The sequence below is a fragment of the Hypanus sabinus genome, chromosome 5, assembly GCF_030144855.1.
Source record: "Hypanus sabinus isolate sHypSab1 chromosome 5, sHypSab1.hap1, whole genome shotgun sequence".
In the NCBI taxonomy this organism is placed as follows: domain Eukaryota; kingdom Metazoa; phylum Chordata; class Chondrichthyes; order Myliobatiformes; family Dasyatidae; genus Hypanus; species Hypanus sabinus.
Window position 1 is genome coordinate 63,469,546 of NC_082710.1, and position 23,817 is coordinate 63,493,362.

Sequence of the window (23,817 nt, forward strand, 5' to 3'; positions counted from 1 at the left end):
GCCTCAGGGCCTGGACAGTTAATGATCATTGAGGGAACAATGAATTCAAAACTTTATCACAACATTTTACAGGAGAATGTCATGGTAGCAGTCTGTCACCTGAAGCTTAATAGAAGTTGGATGATTCAACAAGACAATGATCCGAAACACAGTAAATCAACAACAGAATGGTTTAAAAAGAAGAAAATTTTCTGTTTTGGAATGGCAAAGTCAGACTCCGGATCTTAACTCAATTGAGATGCTGTGGCATGACCTGAAGAAGGCTGTTCATATAGGGTATCCCAGAAATATTGATGAGCTGAAACAGTTCTGCATGGGGGAATGGTCTAAAATTTTTCCTCACTGTTGTGCAAGTCTGATCAGCAGCTACAGGAAATGTTTGGTGGAGGCTATTGCTGCTAAAGGAGGTTATTAAATACAAGGGTTCAAGTCAAGTTTATTGATATAAACGAGACATTTCTTTGAACCAGGGTGTAAAGCACAATAGTATACCTAACACACGATAACTTATGAAGGGGAGGATGAAATCTACAGATGAATCATACATAAATTAAAAACTAAAATGCATTAGTATTAATTATTGTAAGGTCGGAAACAGATTAACCAGTGACACTTTAAATATGATGCGACCAGAAGTTCAGCAGCCTAATGGCCGGGGGGGGGGGGGGGGGAGAGAAACTGTTTCCTATCCTGACCATTCTTGTTTTTATGCATCATAGTGTCCTGCCTGATGGCTGAGAGCCAACAAGGACACTGGACAAATAGGTGGGATCCTTAACAATACTAAAGGCCCTGTGTATGCAGCACCCCTGATAAATGTCCCTGATGCATGTTAGGGAGATCCATATGATCCTCTCAGCTGTTCTCACTGTCCTTTGTAAGGACTTCTGGTCCGATCCTCGACCAGATGGTGATGCAACTTGTCAGGACGCTCTCAATGGTGCTCCTATAAAACACAGTTAAGAGGGAGCCTTGCTTTCCTCAGTCTTTTTAGGAAGTGGAGGTGCTGCTGTGCCTTCTTGTTCAGGGAGGTGATACCGAGGGATCGGGTGAGGTCATCTGTGACGAGAACTCCCAGCAACTTGGTGCACTGAACTCCTTCTATGGAGAAGAGATGTATTTGCGGAGGGATATGGTTTGTCTGCACCTCCCGAAGTCCACAGTGATTTCATTTGTCTTCTCCACATTCAGGCTTATGTTGTTCTTCTCACACCAATCCACCAGCAGCTCCATCATATCATTGTTCTTGATAAGGCCAACCATTGGTGTGTCATCCGCAAACTCGATGACACGGTTTGAGCTGGACCCTGTGACACAGTCATGTGTCAGCAGTGGGCTGAGCACACAACCCTGGGAAGCGCCAGTGCTCAGCTTAACGGGGCAAGAGACTTCACTGTCCATGCGGACTGATTGGCCTTGCTGTTAAGAAGTCTAGACTCCAATTGCAGAGAGAGGTGTTGAGACCAGTGAGGACAGCTTCCCCACCAGTTTATGGGGTGTGATGGTGTTAAATGCCAAACTGAAGTCTATAAACAGCACGAGATCCCATTTTCTTGGTGGGACCAGGACAGAGTGGAGGGCAGAGGCTATCACAGCACCATAGGTCAGCTGGAAAGGGTCCAGTGTAGTAGCTGGGAGAAAGGCTTTAATGTGCTCCACGTGCTCAAAACATTTCATATGGCTGATGTTAACGTCACTGGACAATAGTCATTGAGGCAGGTTACTCTCGCCTTCTTTGGCACTGGAATGATCTTGGCCTCCTTGAAAACCAAGGGGACAATGGATTGTTCCAGAGAGATGTTGAATATATCCATCAACACCTCCATCAGCAAAGCTGCGCAATCTTTCAGAACTCGACCTGGTATATTATTGGGCCCCGCAGCTGACTCTGGTTAGGGCCTTTTTCATCTCAGCTTCAGCCAGACGGAGTGTCTGTTCCCCTGGGAGGGGGTAGGGGTGCCTTCCTCACCAGCACCTTGTTTTGCACATCAAAGAGTAGAAGATATTCAGCCTCTCAGGGAGTGAAGCATCCTGGTCACTGACATGCAACACATAGTCTGTAATCACCTGAGTTGCCTGCCACAAGTGCCTCATGTGTCTGGAATCGCAGAAGTGACTGTAAATTCTGAGAATGCTCCCATTTCACCTTCCTGATGGACCAGGAAAGCGCAAATCTTGCTTCCCAGAGCTGTCGCATTTCTCAGTCTAAGAGCAGCATCACAATCCCCAGCCTGGCACAGACCTCTGCAGTGAGCCATAGCTTCTGATTTGCCTTCGGCTGGATGTGTTTTGTGATGGTAACATCCTCAGTACACCTCTCTATGTAGCTGGTCACAGAATCCACATATTCCTTGAATATGTCATTCACAATGTGTTCAATAAAGACATGAAAAGTACAATTACCTGTGTTATTAGTTTAGGCAGATTGTGTTTGTCTATTATTGACTTAGATGAAGATCAGAACATATTTTATGAGTAATTAATGCAACAAAAAAAATCAGGTAATTGCAAAGGGATAAAACGCAGAAATCTACAGCATGTTACAGGCTCTTTGGCCACAATGTTGTGCCAACCATGTAACCTACTCTAGAAACTGTCAAGGTATCAAGGGATATGGGGAAAAAGCCAAAAATTGGAACTAGATGGGAGAATAGTTTAGCTGGTGGTGGAGTGGCGGAGCAGACTCGATGGGCCGGATGGCCTACTTCTGCTCCTTTGTCTTGTGATCTGCCTAGAATTTCCTGACCACATAGCACTCTAATTTTATTAGCTCCATGTACCTATGTAAGAGTCTCTTAAGAGACCCTATTATATCCGCCTCTACTATGTCCGTTGGCGGAGCATTCCATGCACCCACCACTGTGGAAAAAACTTACCTCTGACACCCCACCCCACCCCATATCTACTTCCAAGCACCTTAAAACTGTGCCCCCTTGTGTTAGCCATTTACAAACTTTTCCTTGCAACTGTACATTGTGCTCAAAGTAATTTTAATTTACCCCTCAAACACACAATTTTGTGAAGAGCAAATTTTACTTCCCATTTCAAATTCTTGAGGAGTGATATGAATTCTGCAAAGGCAAATTTCCATTACTTGAATGCCATAACTTGGGGGTTGCCTGTAATCACATTTTTCAACACTTGCCCTGTACAGTTCTGTTCCTAAGTTATAGTCAACTCACCTATATATGTAAGTATTGAGATACTCTTCATGCCTCCTCTGCTGCCATAATGAGGCCAATCTCAGGTCGGAGGGGCTCATATTCCATTTTGTTAACCAACCTTACTGTATGAACATCGATTTCTCCAACTTCTGGTAATTTCTCCTCCTCTCTGACTTTTCTCCTTTTGCATTCCCTATACTGGCTTCTCTCTTACCCCTTTTCTTTGCACCTGCCTATCACCTCCCTCTGGTCCCCTGCCTCCTCCTCCCCCTTCCCCCATGGTCCATTCTCCTCTCCCATCAGCTTCTTCTTCAACCTATCACCTCTCAGTTTCTCATCACCACCCCTCTCCACCTTCTCTATCTGGCTTCTTCTCCCTTATTTTCCAGCCCCAATGATGGGTCTCAGCCCAAAACATCGACTGTTTATTCCTCTCTGTAGGTGCTGCCTGACCTACTGAGTTCCTCCAGCATTTTGTGTGCTTAAATATTGAGAATCCCTTCTGCTACCAACCCTGAGAACAGCAAGTCCCAGATGCCAACCATTCTCCAGGTTAAAAATCAACTTCCTTTTAATTTTATACTCTTCAATTGGATACCCCCACCCATTTCCTCCACCTCAAGGAAAACCAGTCTACCCTCATAACTGAAATACTCTCTCTTGGACAACACCCAGATGAATATCCTCTGCACCCTTTCCAATGGTTCAGATCCTTACATGTTTATGTACTGACAACTGTATAGTCTAATTAATGTTTTATAATGATGTAACTAAAAATCTTAGCCAGCTCGTGGTGACAAGTATCTTGCAAACTTTCTTAGTTATTTACCTGGGTTGTCATCTTCATGGGTGAGTGGACCTGTATGCCAAGGTTCATCAGTTCTTAACATTCCCTCTCATTGTGTACACTACAGCCTTCAGTTCTGCCAAAATGCTTCTCACCAAGATTAAGTACCATCTGCCAATGTTCTACTTTTACTACCTCATCTGCACTATAGCAAAAGATTTATCAATTTTCTTGACTTCAGTGATAATACCTTCTGCATTCACATCCAAATTGTTAATGTGTATAACACACAATCAGGGTTCTAGCATCAACCCTAAATGGATGCAATATATATATAGCGTCAGTTGTGCGTGTTTGTGTTCAAAAAGCAGTGATTTCTGGCACTGATAATTGGTGATAAACAAGCAGTAAGACATTTCTTTGCTCACTGCAGTGTCAGGCATTCAGGCTTGGAGATGCCAAAAATGGCTAGAAGTGAAAATGAAACAATTCCACTACTTCAACAAGTTAGGAAGTATGAAGAATTTGAAGGTATGGACAACCATTCTGATATTACAATGAAACTGAAGATTTGGAGGTTGCAATCTTCGATAGCAGTGTATGGAGGCTGTCCTCTATCTGCACTAGGTGGCTAGGCTGATTTTTTTACTGAACACACTATAAGGAATTAATGCACAGTTTTAAAAGTACTGCAGTACTATTGATAATGTTCCAAGTTGTTCTGTATTTAATTTAAATATATAATTTGTTACTCAGTTTGTCTTTTTTATACCTTTTTAACTATCTCCAAGAAACTTCGGCTAATTGGGGCTGTCACTTAGGACCAAAATGTACAGGTCCCAATTTGTCCAAATTAACCTGAACCCACAGTATATACATGCACATTTAAACTGCTAGATTGGAAAATTGCTCTAGGAAATATTAAGAAATCTAAATAGATAAGTTTTTCCTTGGAAGACGACGTTAGCTGGAACAAAATGCCACTGATGGAGGGTTTGATTCTGAGAACATAGAAAATCCAACAAAATACAGCAATATGTAAACTGTCAATGAAAGTACATTGCAGAAACCTTTTAAGAAAGTGGCTTCTGAAGGAGCATGGCATTCTAATGCCCATCAAAATCAAATTTATTGTCATATTTATAAGTACAATGATAAATTTACTGCATCACAGGCATATGGCATCATATAATATCCATTCTGAAAAATCTTTCCTACACCATTTTCTTTCCTATTAATACTGCTCTCAGTATGACAAGTCTCATTGTCACCTGCAGATCTCATGTGTATATATCCATGCAGCTCTTGGTGGTGAATGTTGTAAGGTCACATTGAAAAGACTTTGTAGGTATGTTTTAAGACACATCCATTCCTCACGTTCAGGCACATGTACTTTGAGAGCTTCCATTAGCTTGCAGTGCACCAATTCTTCCACTTTTAAAATTCCTGTTTGCATACTGAAATCCCTTTGTGCCTTCAAACCTACAGTGAACAACTAGATCAATATCTTGCAGTCTGAACCAGCCACACACATTCTCTTCTTCCTTCACCTTACACTTAGCTGTTAACCAATTCTGCCTTGGGCTCTTAAAGCCCAATACTACGTCCCCCGCCATGAGAGGCGGAAACGGCAAGACCGGCCAATAGGGCTCTGGTGGAGCTGTATTGGCCAATTCCCCATACAGTAGATGCAATGGCTTACAGAAGCATTGATTAGCTCCAACCACACCATCGACTTCAGAGCACGATAGACAAGTCATTGATGCTCTATGCTCCACTGGGAGCCAAGGGCCCAAAAAGTAAATAATTCTGCCTTAGGCTCGGAATTCCATCCCAAACTTCTCATCGCTCCACTTCTTCTCTTTCATTGTGATCCTGAAAGCCTAACTCACTGATCAAGATTTTAGTCACCACTTCTACTATATTTTTAATCCCATTCTAAGAATTCTAAGAATAGCTTGTAGCACAAAAGGTGTGGTTATTGGACACAAGTCAAGCTAGTTCATCACTCAGGAGCAATGATAAAGGTAGCATTCTAACCAAAACATGGACTGAAATCATCTAAGTAAGAAACATTCTTTGTACAGAGTATGACATGATCTAGCTTCATGCTACAATGCACTATGACTTTATCTACAGTTCATTTTATTTGAGATTTATTGCATTGTGCTAAACAAAATTATAATTCTATATCACCAAATTATATTTTCTTTTGGAAGGTGTATGACTTTGTTAAATAAAATCATGCTGGTCCTCATGGGTGGTTTAGTGGTCTCGGAGTTTTTGTTGGATATGCTCCAGGTTTCAGAAATCAAGAAGTGAATGCACAAAGCTGGTTTGACAGAACACTGCATGTTGGGGGCCCAAACAAAGAACTGGAGGAAAAATGACTTGGATTTACATAACACTATTTACAATATAAAATGTCTTATGAGGCATTACAGTTTATGAATTACATTTGAATAAGTTACTATTGCAATACAGAAAAAGCAGCCATCTGCAATTCCAGATATTTTAAGGCACTGAAGAAAATACAGTTCGCCCACGTAACAAGTTATCTACCTCAAATTGCAAAATATTCCCCATTCTAATCAAAAATAAAATAGAACATTCCCAATACCATATTAGGCAAGTACAGAGCGACTCTTCTTAATTTCAATGGATAGAAATTATATCAACTGCACATAATTGTGGCTATTTTCAAAATCATTTTCCATGTAGTTTTTAAAACTCATAGACAGCACAGTGCCTTTGCTAGTAAAGTTTTGATCTGGATCTTGAGTACAACTATGTGGAGTCTCCATGTTTTCCCTTATGATAACTTTGGTTTCTTTATGGGTACTCCAGTTACTTACCACATTCCTAAGTCGTACTGGTAGGTTAACTGCAAATTGCCCCTTACTGTAGGTGGGTTGCAAGAGAACCAGGGGAGTTGATAGGCATACGAGCATAAGTTATAGGGAAATAAATGGGAAAAATGTTACCGATAGGCATTTCTGAACACCAGCATGGAATTATTGGACTAATTGGTCTCCTTTCCGTCTTAAAGAAAATATATAATAGTCAGACAACCAGAAACCAGGACAGTCAGCTAGGTGAAATCAGACAATGAAAAAAAAACGTGTGTTTCCAACCCAACACTCCCACAGCCTTCAAAGCAAATACTGTCCCAGTCTCTTGTAGGCAACCCTTTCCACAGTTTGGCCAGTACTACTTTGATAGCATTCTACTTACCACTGTTGAAAGGGGAAATATGGAGAAATAAATTATACCAATCAAAAGCACAAGCCAAATTGCTTTATGGCTGCAAAGGCGCGTCACTACGTGTAGTCTGACACACAAATAAGATTAGTCAGCCCCTCTAACGTGCACTACCATTACTGATTCAACCTTTTTCTCTCACAACCCATTCTTTTCAAATTCCCTGTCAATCAACACCTTAAAGACTGCCTTTCCAACTGTGTGGGGGAGAGAATTCCAAAGATTCATGATCCTCTTAAGACACTGCTCCTCTTCTCATCCGAAATGGCAATCCTTTCCTGTTAAAATATAATCCCGAGTTCTAGTGAACCCTAGTGGGAACATGCTCTCACCATCATATCCCCCCTTTAGAATTTCAAACACTTCAATAAGATCATCTTTTATTCTTTCATAGTCCAGCTCAACCTTTCTTTCTACATCAAAACCCTCCTCCCAGTAATCAACTTCATAAATTTTCAGGGCATTGTTTCAAATGCAAGTATATTTTCCTTAAACATGAAGAATAAATTTGTATGCAGTTTGATGGATGTATTGTATAGTTAACTGAAATTTGCACCACTTTCATACTCCATGCCAGTTGCAATAAAAGCCATGATTTCTTTCATCTTCCTAATTACTTGTTGTACCTACATACTAACTTCTCATAATCCCCATGTCCCTTTGTACCACAACATTTTGTAGACTCATTCTTTTCCAGGTAGTAATTTGCTTTTTCATTCTTCCTTCTAAAGTGGATAACCTCACTTTTTCCCACATTATATAATTTTTGCTCATTCATTTAAGCCATCTCTAATCACTTTACAGGCTGTAATACCTCAGCTTGCTGAACCTACTTATATACAAGCAGCAAATTCAGCTGAAGTACACATAGCTTTCTTTTGTTTCAAAATTACATCAAGCTAGCACAAGGTGGAGATCGGCATCATCACAAGGTGCACTGTCTCAGTGACATTGTTCGCCCTAGCTATGAACATGCTAAGTCTGCTGAACCAGAGTGCAGAGGGCCCAGAATGAATTCTGCTCAACAGCAACCACTCATCAGGCATTCATGGAAGACCTCACAGTCACCACAGTTCCAAGCTGCCGGTGGATTCTGCAGGGGCTCGTAAAGCTGGTGGAGGGGCCCAGATGCGTTTCAAACCAGCCAAATCAAGATCTATGGTGCTGAGGAAAAGGAAGGTGAAGAACAAGTTCCGGTTCAGCATCGCAGGCACAGCCATCACAGAAAAGCCAGTCAAGAGCTTAGGTAAGGTTTTTGACAGCTCTTAAAGGGACACGACATCCATTCAGGTGACTGGCACCAAGTTGGATGGCTGGCTGAGATCTGTGGACAAGTCTGGCCTACCCAGGAAGTTCAAAGCCTGGGTGTATCAGCATGGTATTCTTCCCAGAATCCTGTGGCCCCTCCATGTCTATGCAGTTCCGATCTCGACGGTCGAAACCTCAGAGAGGAGGGTCAGTAAGCCCCTCAGGAGATGGCCGGGGCTGCCAAAGAGCCTGAGCAGCATCGCCCTCTATGGACACCACAACAAACTGCAACTGCCCTTCAAATCCTTGAAGGAGGAATTCAAGGTAACAAGAGCCAGAGAAGTGATACAGTACAGGGACCAGAGTGATCCGAAGGTGGCTAGAGTGGGGATCCAAGTGAGGACTGGCAGGAAGTGGAAGGCAGAGGAAGCTGTTCAGGAAGCAGAGGAAAGGCTGCGTAACAGGAGGCTGGTGGGAGTGGCCACACGAGGCTGAGCTGAGCTAGGATCCTTTCCAACTCCCCAAATGGACACCATCAGAGGGCAGGAAAGGCGCCAGCTAGTTCAGGAGGAGGTGAGAGCAGCAGTGGAGGAAATGAGAACCTGCAAGACGGTAGGAATGAAGCAACAGGGAGCTTGGACAAGATGGGAGAATGCGGTGGAGAGGAAAGTGACCTGGGCTGAGCTTTGGAAAGCTGAGCCATACCACATCCAATTTCTCATCCAGGCAGTGTATGATGTGCTTCCAAGCTCATCAAACCTGTACACATGGGGCAAGGCACCCGTGTGCCCACTAAGCTCCTAGCGAGGAACCTTAGAGCACATCCTCAGTGGCTGGACAAGGGCACTGGATGAGGGACGGTACCAATGGAGGCATGATCAGGTCCTGAAGACCATCGCTGAAACCATCAGTGCACGAGTTGAGTGAGCGAAGCAGTCTCGACCCTCCAAGCAGGCCATTGCCTTTGTCAGAGCTGGGAAGCAGCCAATACCCGCCAAAGGAACATCTGCAGGCATCCTGACCTCTGCAAGAGACTGGCAGCTGTTGGTGGACCTCGAATGGCAGCTGAAGCTCCCCAACCATATCGCAGCCACCACCCTGCGACCAGACATTGTCTGAGTCTACTAAGCAAGTGGTGCTGCTGAAGCTGGCAGTCCCATGGGAAGATCACTTGGAAGAGGCCTTTGAAAGGAAGCTCTCCAAGTACGCAGGACTGATCAGCAACCGCCAGCAGGCTGGATGGAGAGAGAAGTGTCTCCCAGTGGAGGATGAATGTAGGGGATTCGCAGCCCATTCCTTAGCCAGAGTCTTCAGCAATTTGGGCATCGAGGGAGAGGGGAAGAGGAGAGCCATTCACAGCACCATCGGTGCAGCAGAGAGGGCCTCAAGAGGGCTGTGGCTCATAAGTAGCTAACCATCTGGACACGAGCTGGAGTCTGATCAGCCCCGGCTGGGTCATCTGGAGGAGGGTGTATGATGCTCAAAGACCCAAAACACCCGAAGACTCCAGGAACATCACTGAAGATGTGTCCAGAGGCATTACTAGATGTATGTACACAGAACATTAATTTTCAAGCCCAGATTTCTCATCCTCAAACCAAAATTGAAATTCTGCCACATCATGATCACACTTTCTGAGGGGATCTGTTACTTCAATTAATCCTGTCTCATCACAAAGTACCAGGAGAAAAACTGACTGCTCCCTGACTGGGTTTCTTCATGTACTGTTTCAACAAATCATCCCAACTACATTCTTTGGCTGTTTTCAGGGGTAACACTTGCAACTTAACTTGTACAATCCATAATAGAATTAAAATTGTTCATGATTTTTACACTACCATTCTGCCATAATTTCTTAATTTATACTCTGTTGTATGATGTAGCTACGGTTAAAGCTGCAGGGACATGCAAAAACAAAATAGGCCCTTGACCCACCAGGTCCATACCAGGAGTTTACCAATAACCTTTTAAACCCTACTAATTGTTGTCTCCACCCAAAACAATTCACATCTTGAGATACTGAGCAGATATCATTTTTCACCACTGCAATTACGTCAACTTTTATTAAAACACCTGGCCACTTCATTTTCCCTTCTGACTAATTTTCCACAATATCAAATATTCCATTCCCTGACTTGGCCCCCTATCAACCACTGTTCATACCATTAACCCACCTACCTTGGTATTAATGCTTTGTACTTTCAGATAAAGAATCTTTAACTTTATCAGATTTCCTCACTATTTGCTAGTGTACTCTTACGACTTTCTGCTTTGCACCTTCCCAAGAGTCTGGTTATGGCCACCACTGCCTTTATGCTACACGTTTTCCTTTTTCTTCTCAAGTACTCTCTCAACCAAATCTAGATCTCCCATTTCCAGTTCAGCTTTCCTTACCACTGATCCCAAGGACCCAAGAACCTAGCACAAAAATCACTTGCTACTGTGTCTACAGAGAGGTGTTCTTGCTTTCTGGATAGGATCAGCACGTGATGGGTGTTTGGCAGCAGTCTGACTTAGGTGTTTTAATTCCTTGCCTGATTGGATATGCCTTCATCCAAGGGCAAAAGTCGACTATGTCTACCAGTGAAATTAAAGGCACCAAGATAAAACAATACTGTAGTAGATGAGCAGGAGGACCTGTAACATTACAAATTGGATGGTAACTTGAAGTACTGCAGACAGGTAACTGAAAATGTTTCACACTTTTTTGCATCTTGAAAGTAAAGCAAAAAGAAATTATACATCATTGAAGTCAGATCGCTTAGGCAGCATCTTGTTGAATTGCTGATTATTTAATGCCCCAAGGCAAAAACTTCAATAGATGTTTCTGTGTGCTTTATTTCAACTGGCCAAATCTGATGTTCCTTTAACCAAACATCTCAGGATTAGGTATAGTGTCAGGTTCTTCACACAGTCTTCATGTCCCTTATCAATCTGCTTGACTGGTCACATCACTAACAGTAGAAATGTGATAGTGGCTCAAGGAGGCAATATTAGCTACTGGATTTCACAGCTTTTTGTTTAATTTGGAACATTGCAGGATCTGACAGTGGTACAGAAGGTACATTATAATTCTGCCTACAATGTACACTTCAACCAGTAACTTATAAAAGGTCTTAAAATATATCCAGAGAAGGGTATAAATTACAGGTCTCAATCTGACCTATTCCCCCCCCCCCCCCACCACACAGAAAAATTATATCCACTAAAAATTATATCAAGCAGGTTGGAGTGAAGTGTGGTTCAGGGTGAAATGTGATAGAGACGATACTCTTGCATCAATTCTTTAATGTCATGTTTAATTATTTCCAACCTACTTTCCCCGATAACATTGAAACAGCCCAGTTTCACATTGCGTCTCAGCATTTTGACCAAAGGGAATTTCCTCCCTTTCCTTCATGGCCATTGTGGCAAATGGTACATGATGACACCTTTCCTTTGTCCACCTCACCTAACCGTGTTCTCCCCCCTTATCTCTGCCAGAATTCAGAATGCCTTGGCCTCCATATTAATCATCTGCATGTTGCCACTTGCACATCACAGAAACAGACCCTTTCAATCCACCTTGTCCATGGCGAGTCATGAACCTGCACACCGAGGTCCCTCTGTACATCAATGCCTCCAAGCTCCCTGACATTTACTCTCTCTGTCCTTGACGAATCTAACTCTCTGAAGTGGATTACTTGCAGTTGAATTCAACAGTCCATCTGCCATTTCTCCAGTACGCTTGACAGTTTATTAGTCCCAATGTATCTTTAAAACCTTTAATTTGCTACATTCAACTCCAATGATTGGGTTGTGTGCAAGCTTTACTAATCAGAGCATCGACATTCTCATCCACGTCATTTATATAAATGACAGACAACAAACATCCTCCGCCCATCTATGCAGTACCCATTTGTTTTAGACTTCCTGTCAGTAAAAGCACCTCCCCACCACTACCATCTACCCCTCATCACCAGACAATTTTGGATTCAATTTGTCAACACATCTAGTAAGTTAACCTTCTGGACCATCAGATCCTGCAGGATCATTGGCAATTATGTTATCAGTTTTTATTTACATTGACATCAGTCACAGACCCTGCACAGCCAGGCAAATAGGTTGCTCGAACACAAAGTGATAAGTGTACTGCAAACCTCTCTGTTGGCTATTGGGTAGGTGGGAGGGCAACCTTTGCCCCACCCTGCACCTCCATAGCTGCACAAACATGGTAGTTTTGACACCAATTTCATATCCTACCTCTTCATGCTACTTGGAAATCAGGTTGTTCACAACCTCTTTGTCATGCCTAACCAAGAATTCAATTCTCATCCGAAGACTACCAATTTACACTTTATAACATTGTTCATTGCCACTCCTCTACTACCAAAATCTTTGCTTGTATCTTCGTCAAAAATCGAGACTTTACTATTCCAAGGCTCTCTTGGCTGGTGAACTCTAAAGCTTTTCCTGAACTAAGCTGTTCAACCTGTATCAGATTCCACTCACCCAACACCCTCATTAACTACGTAGTTCTGGGTTCCAATTTAAAATTTCTATCCTTACATTCAAGTGCCTTCATGGCACAGCATGAATATTCACACCACAACCACGTCATTCTCACTCTCATTTTCCACCGACCCACATAGAGATTTCCCACCAGTCTTCTCTCAAGGGCAACCCCCCATGAACTGATTCTCTTCAAATCTGTATAAATGTTCTTAGTTTTCCTCTGATCAAGTTGGCTTCACCCCTCCTGATATCCATTTCAAGCTAGCATCAGCATGATTTTCCAAGCTAAGGACAGGTACAGACTACTGAGAACAAGCAAATCTCCCGAGGAGCTACATTTAAGATAGAAATTGGGGCAGGGGTGGGTAAAATAAAGACATGAGGTAGCTTTGGAAGACAAGGTACAAGTAGTTTAGGATATTCTGCAGTACATTAAGAGAATAAAGGAGAGAATAGGGCCACTAAGGATCAGTGTGTGGAAGCACACAATGGCAAGGTCCTATATGAATATTTCTCATCTGTATTATTGTAGAGAAGGTTGTGGAAGCTGGGGAATTCAGGGAAGATTATAATGATGTTAGGATATTGAGGAGGAGGTGCAAATGGTCTTAAAGCACACAAAGGTGGATAAATAACTAGCTTCATCAAGTGTATCCTTGCACATTGTGGGAAGCCAGAGAAAAAATTTGTTAGGATCCTTGCAAAGACACTTGCCTCATCAGTAGCTATGGGTTGGGGAGCAGAAGACTGGAAGCTGACCAATGTTCTGGTTTTATTTAAGGAAAACAAGACTACAGGCCAATGAGTCTAACATCAGTGGTAGAAACTGGGCAGTCCCCCATTGGCCCACACCTTATAAAGATACTAATGTACCATAGAAACCACCATACCCAGATACATCACAGCTTGATAACACAACTCTGCCCAAGACAGCAAGGAACTGCAGAGAGCTGTGCACATGGCTCCACGCATCACAAAAACTAGATTCCCTTCCGTGAACTCTTTCTGCATTTCTTACTGCCTTTGAAAAGCAGCCAACATAATCAAAGAGCTCTCCCACCCCACACTCCCTTCTCCCATCAGGCAGAAGATAAAAACATGAAAGCATGCACCACCAGGCTCAAGGACAGCTTCTACCCTACTTGTATAAACCTCTGAAACAAGATGGATCCTTGACCTTAATGTACCTTGTTATAGCTTTGCACCTTATTGTCTACCAGTACTGCACTCTTCATGACACCATATTCTGCACTCCTGATGAAGGGTTTCGGCCCAAAACTTCGTCACTACCTCCTCCCACAGATGCTGTCTGGCCTGCTGAGTTCTGCCAGCATTTTGTGTTTTTATTTCTGCACTCTATTGTTGTTTTTTCCCCGTTCTGCCTCAGTGTATTGAAATGTTGAATGGATATGCTGTTTGGATAGCACACAAAACCAAGATTTTCATCGTATGTGTGACAATAATAAATTAATTTTTCATTTTTCATGTGACAATAATAATGTGATGTCCTAGCATGCAAGTACAATTGCAAAGAGCGCATAGCAGCCCCTCTCCTTCTTTCGGAGTCCGTTGCGATTCAGCATGACATCTAAAACTTAGACAAACTTCTATAGATACGTGGTGGAGAGTACATTGACTGGCTGCATCACTGTCTGTTTTGGAAACACCAATGCATTTCAACGGAAAATCCTACAAAAGATTATAGATGTGACTCAGCACATCACGGGTAAAGCCCTTACAACCATTGAGCACATCTACATAAAACACTGTAGTAGGAAAGCAGCATCTATCGGAGATTGTCACCACCCAGGCCATGCTCTCTTCTCACTGCTGCCATCAGGTAAAAGATACAAGAGCCTTAGGACTCACACCACCAGGTTCAAGAACAGTTACTACCCCTCAGCCATCAGGCTCTTGAATAGAAGGGAATAACTACACTCACGCCCCATCATTATCTCATGTTCTCATTATTTATATTAGAATTTGCACAGTTTGTTGTCTTCTGCACTCTGGTTGATCTTTCATGATTCTGTTATAGTTACTATTCTATAGATTTGTTGAGTTATGCCTGCTGAAAAATGAATCTCAGGGTTATATATGGTGATATATGTACTTTGATAATAATATTTACTTGGAATTTTGAATAATAAACTAATTACCAGAAGTTACTGGAAAGGATTCTGAGAAATGGAATCTATTTGCATTTGGAAATGCAAGCCATCGATCAGGGGTAGTCAGTAGGCTTAGTGTTTGGTAAATCATGTCACAAATTTCTTGAGTTTTTTTGTTTGAAGACATGACCCAGAGAACTGAAGAGAACAGGATGGTAGATAAATCCGTATGGACCTCATCAAGTCTTTTGACAAGATCCTGCTTGGTAGGCTGGTCAGAAAAGTTAAAATACAAATTTTCTATCCAAATGGATACAAAATTGGCTTGGTAGTGGGAGCTCAAGAGTGACAGTGTGTCTTTTCCCCCCACAAATTGGAAGACTGCAACTAGTGGCGCAACACAGGAATCTGTGCAGAGTTCACTGTTGTGATATAAACAATCAGATGAAAATTTTAGTAAGTTTGCAGGCGAGACCAATATTAGCGATAAAGTGGACAATGAAGAGGGCCATCAAAGATTACCACATGATCAAAATCAACTGGGAAAGCAAATAAAGGAATGGTAGATGGAATTTAAATTGAACAAGTGTGAAATAATGGATTTGGGCAAGTAACACCAAGACACTGACTTGCACAGTAAATGGCAGGGCTCTGAAAAGCAATGTAGAACAGAAACCCATGGTACAAGTACATGAAAACGGAAATGTATGTGGGGAGAGTGCCTCCTGTGTTGAATATGATATGAAAATGAACTATGAATAGTTCATGCTGATCTTTTCAAAAAGAAACTATTTCTGGCAAACATTACCAAAACTCAAAACCAAGATCCAAAAGATGTCACTTTCAAGATGGCAAGAGAACACCGAATGACAAACTTTAAATGAATTCTTAATATGCTACTAATTTGTGCTCTTATCTAAAAATCAGTAATATATTAAAATGTGAATTTAAAATATAAATTGAATGAGGAGAGAACTCTGAACTAACAAAAATAATACATGGTAAGTGCCCACCACATCCAGTGCCTTCACTCCAGCAGAAGCCTCAGACCTAACTTTAAAAATGCATTTATACATGCCTTTCCTTCTTGCTGGATGTTATTCCAAGATTCAAAACTATAGCTACTCTTAATACAGAAGTCATGACAATTGTAATATTGGTTGAGATCAGCTAACATGGGATATGTGGAGCTCAAACTAGTCTGCATGGGCTCAGTTTTCATTTTTATCTGTTCATCTTGAGAAAAGCAATCCCAACCTTTTTTTACACAATAAAGCAATTATTTCTAAACTATATTCTGTATCTGACATTGAATTACCTACATGCCATCACTGGGCCACATTAGTGCAAATTAAAATAATCCTGCTTCAAATAGGGAAGGCAACAACCCTCATTCATTTTTGATATGGACAACATAAGCAAAACAGTCACTTTAATGGCAACAAAAGTACTATAGATCTGTAATTTGTTGCCTTTGAGCTGAAGCAAAGACGTTTCAGTTTGGAGTCTCAAGGGTAAATAACCCAGCATTTCAATTTAGAGCTGTTCCTGTTCAGTCAGAAATGTAACAGAGCACAAAAGAAATAGCTCCACAAGGAAATTAAACTGTCACTTGTAAATATTTGCAACATGTAAACATATTTAAAAATAAAAAGTGATGAACCTTGCTGATAACACAAAAATTGCAGAATTAAAAGTAAAGCTTGTTCACTTTTAAAAAAAATTACTTAAGTGAAAATTCCAAGCATTTTTCATTTTATGCAGTCAACTCTAATTCCCTGGTTTCTGCTGTCGTAAATTTAAAAGTATTTTAAACTTAAATAAAAAATGAATTGCTTTCAATGATGCAATGATTTATGGAGAAAGGTTTTCAGGTCATTCTTTTCATGACAAGAAGCAGCCATCGATCATCTGGTTCAATCTTCCTAAGAGGCTGAGACGCCACGCCACTGCCACTGTTCAGTATCAGCATAGGATATGAGGGAGGCACCGGCTGTTTAAATGGCTTTTGGAGAAGTAACACGATGCACCCACGATGTGTGCAATTCCACCCAGCAGCCCACCCAAAGCGCAAGGTAAACGTCACAAGTTTACTTAGTTCAAAAGCAAAACCCAGAGCTAGGTGGAAGCCAAACGCTTTAACCACAGCTTTTCAAACTGCACAGTTGTGCGACATCGTCCTCGCTGACACTTTTCTAGAATTTCCAGCTGCGTACCGATTGATTAAACGGAAAGGTCGGCTTGTTTTTTTTAAACTGTGCAGGGTTCTGCTCCGTTCCTTATCATCAATCCTACTACACGTCTGAGGATGCACCAGCTTAGCCTTCAGAAAGTCACCCAATACTGATGCAGTCCTTCAAAAGGGAACTGCTCATTCCACCCCACAGACAAAATAGGGTGGCTGGGGGGAGGAACCAGTGATTTTTTAATCTTGCACTCATTACCTCAAGGGCCGCAATCAAGGGTGCAGCAAATTCTGCGAGAGGAACGACTCCAAGGAGCAACTGGCACTTGACCAGTACCATTTTTAATACTGGGCCATGTACAAAAAAGTGGCACACAAACTGATAGCATTACTACACGCAGACGTCCTACTTCTAGTTGTTGCCTTATATAAACTGGAGCAGTTGTAGGCTGTATATTCCCACAAAGTTACTACCACCCCGCCTGTCCCCTTGTCCGTTACCTGCCGGTCTAGTCGCTCCTGCCGCCATGCCCGCGGCTCCATGCCCCATGGCTGGGTTGTCACCGTGGCTCTGGCAGCCAGCCTGCGGCTGGAGGCCGCCTGCCCTCGGTTGGCTGCAGTAAGGCGGATTTGTGCTGCTGCCGCCGAGTCCCGACCTGGATCTGGACCGCGTCCGAGGAGCTTCCAGCAAATGGTGCGGGGCGGTGGTGGAGAACCTGCCCGCGCCCCGCTCCCACGGCTCCTGCCGCACCAACACCTCGGATGCCGGGCCCCCGCTCGGGTCCGGATTACTCGGGGGCCGTGGCTGCTCGACCGGTGCCCCTTGGTCGTGGCTGCGGTCACCGCTGTCTTTGGGCGGTGACGGCCCGGCCCGAAGCCGCGGGTAGAGACAGGGCTCCTGAGCCGAGTGCGAAGGCGAGGCGATCGGCATCTGGTGCCCTCGGGGAGAGCAGCGGGAGGAGGCGCAGGAAGGGCCGCGGAAAGTGGGGGCAGGGAAGCGGCCAAGGGCCCGCAGGCGGCGGCCGGGGCGAGAAGCAGGAGGCCGCGGACGACGGGCAGCCCGGAGTCGGTGGGAACGCTGTTGCCAAACTTTGTGAGAAACGGCGGCGACGGGAACAATAACCGGAGGGAGGGAGGCCGAGAGCCCGCTCCCCACCCCTCGCTGCCCTGCGCCGAGCGAGCGAGGCCCCGCTGCGCTTCCGCAGCGGATCCCTACTTCGAGCTGGGCTTTGCGTTCGGCCCCGGACCGGCTCCGGCTTCAGGCTCGGGCTTGGCCACGGTCCAGTCTGTTACCATCCGCTTTGCTCCGGCGTTTGACTTCGTTTTCCGCTTTCAGTCGGCTCGGCGGCTGCAACCAGACGCCACAAGTTTCTCTAATCTGATATTTTTCTCCTTCCTGTTAGTTAATTTTTTGATTCTGGAGGGTGTTGGGTGTTTTTTTTGTCCGCGTCGCCTCCTCCTTCCCGTCCGTGGCCCCCGGACTTCTCTCCCAGTCTGGGTGCCTTGTGCCGGGGGCCGGGTTATTTACAGCGGCCTCATGTGCTGCTGACTCAACCCGCTCTCATGGGTTGCGTTCCTCGCCAGAGGAAAGGGAGGAGAGGAATGAATTAATGATTGCGAGTCACCGACTTTCAGCAGTCAGCTCTCCGCCAGCAACACAGCAAGCCCCCCACTACATGCCACCCCAAATCAGGATCAAATCCACTCCGAGCACAAGTCAACCCTTCGCCTCATTTAAATTACATTTCCACCTCAAATTCACGCCTGGAACTATTTCAAGTCCGAACAGTCCCGACTCCACTTCAGCACAATCCACGTCAACCCCTGACCCTAGTCCAAATTACATTCCAGCAAACCCAACTCAACTACTTCCCTAACCCAAATCCAATCCAGTTCCTGGATCTTTTCCATCCAGAGTTTAACCCGTCCTAAGCTGGGTTAGAAATTAAATTTTATCCTAATTACAATTGGACTCTAACAAAAGTCTTCGTTTATGGCTTTTTTTAGTGCAGTGGCTCGGTTGGTATCATGAAGTACGTTGGAATGAAGGTAAGCAGGTTCATATGTGCGTGCAGCAAACCAGTTTAGCGCCGATCAACCTGCTCGAACCTTGCTGCAGCTCCAGCAGAATAGATGCAATTTTCGGAATAAATGCAAGATCAAAAGGTTTTCAGCTACAGACTGAATCACTAGGAATTGACCAGCTGCAGGAAATGAGGCATCGTCAGTTCTGGCTGCAGAACCACATTATTTGCGGCTGAGTTGCTTTTCCGGATAATCTTATTGTTCGTCCTTAAAAGAATTGTAATCATGTGTAATTCTCTTTGCTGTTTTTTTGTCACTGTCGAAAGAACACGATCGACTATTTGCTGTCGATTGTGCTGGGCTTGGTTCCACTGAAGGAGGAGGAGTGAACAGGGCAGCTGCCCGGTATTTACCAACATTGGCAAAAGCAGGGGGTTGTGTTAGTCCAGAACGGATGACCCGTGTGCTGGTTTGTTATCTAATGTTTGGAGCCCTTTGTTTAGCAGTACCAAAGAGAAGAGGCCGCCGTGACATATTAACAGATTTGTTACATCAAAGAGTGATTAAATCCAGTTCGTTGTAATCGGTGTTTCAGATTTCTGGGGGAATATACAACATTTTAACTAGAAAATCGATGCACGAAGAAATAATTATTAATCTGTCTTGGAACTGATTGCGCATACTATTTTTTCGAGACCGCCCAGAAATGGCTGATTCATTTCCCCCGCACTATGCTGTGAATTATAATAGAGCCAGATTTCATACACTAAATTGCTTCCCGATTTTTCCCTGTGTTTATAACTTCCATAACCTTTTCCGATTTTTAATAAACTCCATTTTCAAAAATAAGCACGGAAAGGGGCGGATATAGGTCTCTGGCTACATGTATCAGCACATTGGGTTTATGGAAATCACTGTTTCTGAATATATGAATATGACTCTTTCATTCTGGGCCGAAAGAGGAGGATTACGGTGCGCTCCTTTCAGACTCGGGGTGGAGGGTGGCAATTCGCTGCACCGTCGAGGGGTGCTGCATTGTCTTTGGATCATAAGGATGAGATCTGCTTGTTCATTTTCACAAGAGAATATGCTCAGGTATATTTCAAAAATACATCAGATAAACAATAATCTGCACCATCACCACTTATAATAGCACCAATAAAAGTAACCGATTCTTGTTTAACATATCCTTTATTCTCTTTACAGTCCTCTCTCCAGAGTAATTCGAACCTTAAAGAACTTTGAACCATTTCGATAAGAAAAGAAACCAACGATATGCATAATTCAATTGTACTGATTTTCACATTTTGCTTGTCATTAACAGCCTTTCAGTCTTTTTAGGTTCGCACAGACATTTTAAGTAAGTGTTTAGCAACTTGTTTGTGAAAAAATTTAACGGTAGTACTTCAGTTTATGTAAGTACAGTACTGTGTAAAAGTCAAGTACATGTAAAAAATTCTGTAAAGATTCTTTCAAATATGAAAATTTTATAAATATCAAAAACTACTATAAAGAGCAGTAGACAGCAACAAATCTAAATCAAATCAATATTCCTTTGTCTTTAAAACTGCACGAATACTCTCATGCAGTTTTATAAGCAAATCAGCTAGTGGGATGTTCCAAGCATCTTGGAGAACTTGCCACTGTTCTTCTGCAGACTTTGGCTGTCTCTCCAGGTAATCCCAGACAGCGGTGTTGAGATCAGGGCTCTGTGGAGCCCATACCATCTGAAGCCATATAAAAATCTAGAGTGCCAAAGACTGTTGTACAGTTCTGTACATCTATAAACTTCTCTTTACTTAATAAATAGTATGGGTCAACAATTATTTGGGTTGTGTTTATTAAATACCTGGTAAATGTCATTGCTATGCATTATATTTCATAAGGGCAGGTTATTACAACTGTGAAAAAAACTTGACATGGACCTGATAGGTGGGATGAATCATGTGGCCTTCATATGTTTCTCATTTTAAAGGGAAAATACAGCAATATAAAATATTTCCCCAAATTATAATTGCAGTCATCTGTAGACTATTGTTACACTAAAAAGAATTACACATTTTTTAAGAAGCTGCTTTTCAATAATTTTGAATTCAACTACATATGAACAAATTTCAATGGTTAGGAAATCTAAGTCCCTGAATTTGAATTTAAAAGATTCTACATTGGTTATATTTTACATGGAGTGGGGTTGAGATTCGGGATGTATATTGTTCATATTATAATTTCTGTGGTAAGGCAAAAACGATGAGAAGAATAGCTTGTAAACAAATTTCACAACACATGCCAGTGGTCATAAACCTAGTTCTGATTGTAACAAAACTTGTTATTCTGCTTTTCTTTAATTCAACAGTCAGGAAAGTATGAACACATAAAAACATAAAATGCTGGCAGAACTCAGCAGGCCAGACAGCATCTATGGGAGGAGGTAGTGACGACGTTTCGGGCCGAAACCCTTCATCAGGATAAAGTATGAACACACTTTTTAAAGTCATTCTCCATGTAGGTGTCTAGTCATATATATCCATTTTATGAATCCATTGTAGATTTCAGGTACATTCCTATTTATATTTTATGAGATCATACATTTTATTGAGAGAATATTCTGTTTTAGCTAATGTAGCATGTAAATGCAGTCTATGAACACAATTGTTTTTTTTTCAATATACATATTTACATTTAGCATAAGAGCTGTCTTGTTGATTCAATCCTAATTTGATTAGGCACCAATGTGGTTTAAATTAAGTAAATCCCTAATTTAGAGACTTTTTTTCTTTCAGTTCATCAGTTCAACTCTTGACTGTGAGAGAAGGAAGATGGACCTCCATTTGAGAACATAGAAACTGGAATGGGCTATTGAATCTCTGAAGTCCATTCTGCAGTTCAGATGCATCTTGTGTGGTGGATCATATGTGCTCCTTGGCCTCATATACCACATTCCTTCAACGTCAGCAAAGCAAAAGAGCTAGCTATTGACTACACATTCCTGTTTACATTAATGATGCAGAGGTCAAAAGGGATGAGAGCTTCACATTTTTATGAGTGGACCAATCATGACAATGCAATGGCTAGGAAAGTGCACCAGTGCCTCTACTTCTTCAGAAGGATAAAGACATTTGGCATGTCTGCTTTGACCTTCACAATTTTTCATAGATGCACTGTGGAAAGCAATCTATCTGCATGCATCACAGATTGGTGTGGCAGCTGCTCTGCATTAGGCTACAAGGAGCTGCAGAATGTTGTGGACACAGCTCAACGCATTACAGAAAGCAATTTCCCCTCCATGAAATTTGCCTGCATTTTTCACTGCCTCAGTAGAATAGTCAACATAATCAAAGGCCCCACCCACACCAGACAATCCTTCTTCTACCTCTCTAATCAGGCAGAAGTTACAGAAGCTTGAAAACACATACTACCAGGTTTAAGCAAGACACAAAATGCTGGAAGAACTCAGCAGGTCAGGCAGTATTGTGGAAAAAACTGCAGTCAACATTTTGGGCCGAAGCCCTTTGGCAGGACTGGAGAAAAAAAGCTAAGTAGTAGATTTGAAAGGTGGGGGGAGGGGAGAGAGAAATGCCAGGCGATAGGTGAATATTGGAGGGGGAAGGATGAAGCAAAGAGCTGGGAAGTTGATTGGTGAAAGAGACAGAAAGCCATGGAAGAAAGAAGAAAGGGGGCGGGGAGGAGCACGAGAGGGAAGTAATAGGGGGGCAAGGAGATAACATGAGAGAGGGACAAGGGGATGGGAAATGGTGAAGGGGGGTGGAGGCATTACTGGAAGTTTGAGAAATTGTTGTTCATTCCATCAGATTGGAGGCTACCCAATCGGAAAATAAGGTGGTGTTCCTCCAACCTAGGTGTGGCCTTATCCCACCTGCGGAGGAGGCTGTGGATGGATGTGTCGGGATGGGAATGGGAAGTGGAATTAAAATGGGTGGCCACTGCCGCTTAGGCTCAGTCTCCCAATCTACATCAGGTTTCACTGATATACAACAGGCCACACCAGGAGCACCAAACATAGTACATGACCCCAACAGACTCAGAGGTGTCACCTCACCTGGAAGGGCTACCAGGTTTAAGGATAGCTTCTGTCTCACTGTTATAATAGTGGTCCCCCGGTACATAAGGTGAACTCTTGACCTGACAATCTACTGCTTCATGACCTACACTTTACTGTCTGCTTCCATTCCACTTCCTCTGTAAATGTAACACTTCATCTCAGTTCTGTTATTATTTTCTCTTGTCCTAAATCAATGCACTGTTGTAATAAATTGATCTTTATTAATGACATGCAAGACAAAGTTGTTCCCTGTACCTCAGTAGATATGACAATAACAAAACAATTTACCAATTTCAACAAACCTATATCATCTTCTAAGTTAAACTTCATAAATAGAAGGATTCCAAACTGATAACAACTCTTAGCTATGTACGTGTTTCTTGGAAGACCTAGTTTCAGATTTAGGCTCTGGAGCATAATTATTAATACCATAACCAATTGAAGTAGCTTCTCTGCATCTAACCTAATTCTTAACATATTGA

The 23,817-nt window shown here is 42.7% G+C and overlaps 1 protein-coding gene and 1 long non-coding RNA gene across 3 annotated transcripts in view; one reads left to right on the forward strand and one right to left on the reverse strand.

The window, feature by feature from the left end:
• The window catches only part of LOC132394196 (E3 ubiquitin-protein ligase RNF38), a 135,889-nt gene extending 116,767 nt beyond the window's left edge, over window positions 1-19,122 (reverse strand). The window contains exon 1 of one of the 2 annotated variants that reach the window (XM_059970056.1): window positions 19,002-19,122. Coding sequence is in view for 1 of the 2 variants with exons in the window: in XM_059970054.1 (XP_059826037.1) it covers window positions 17,752-18,181 (430 nt within the window). In the remaining variant the exon portion in view is untranslated. Of the gene's footprint in view, window positions 1-17,751 lie in introns of both variants that reach the window. The other variant, XM_059970054.1, reaches the window with a different exon arrangement.
• Window positions 19,123-19,376: 254 nt separating this feature from the next.
• LOC132394197 (uncharacterized) lies at window positions 19,377-23,565 on the forward strand. Its single transcript, XR_009512211.1, has 3 exons — window positions 19,377-20,635; window positions 21,629-21,745; window positions 22,056-23,565. It is a non-coding gene; the product is annotated as an uncharacterized LOC132394197 (long non-coding RNA).
• The last annotated feature ends 252 nt before the right edge of the window (window positions 23,566-23,817 follow it).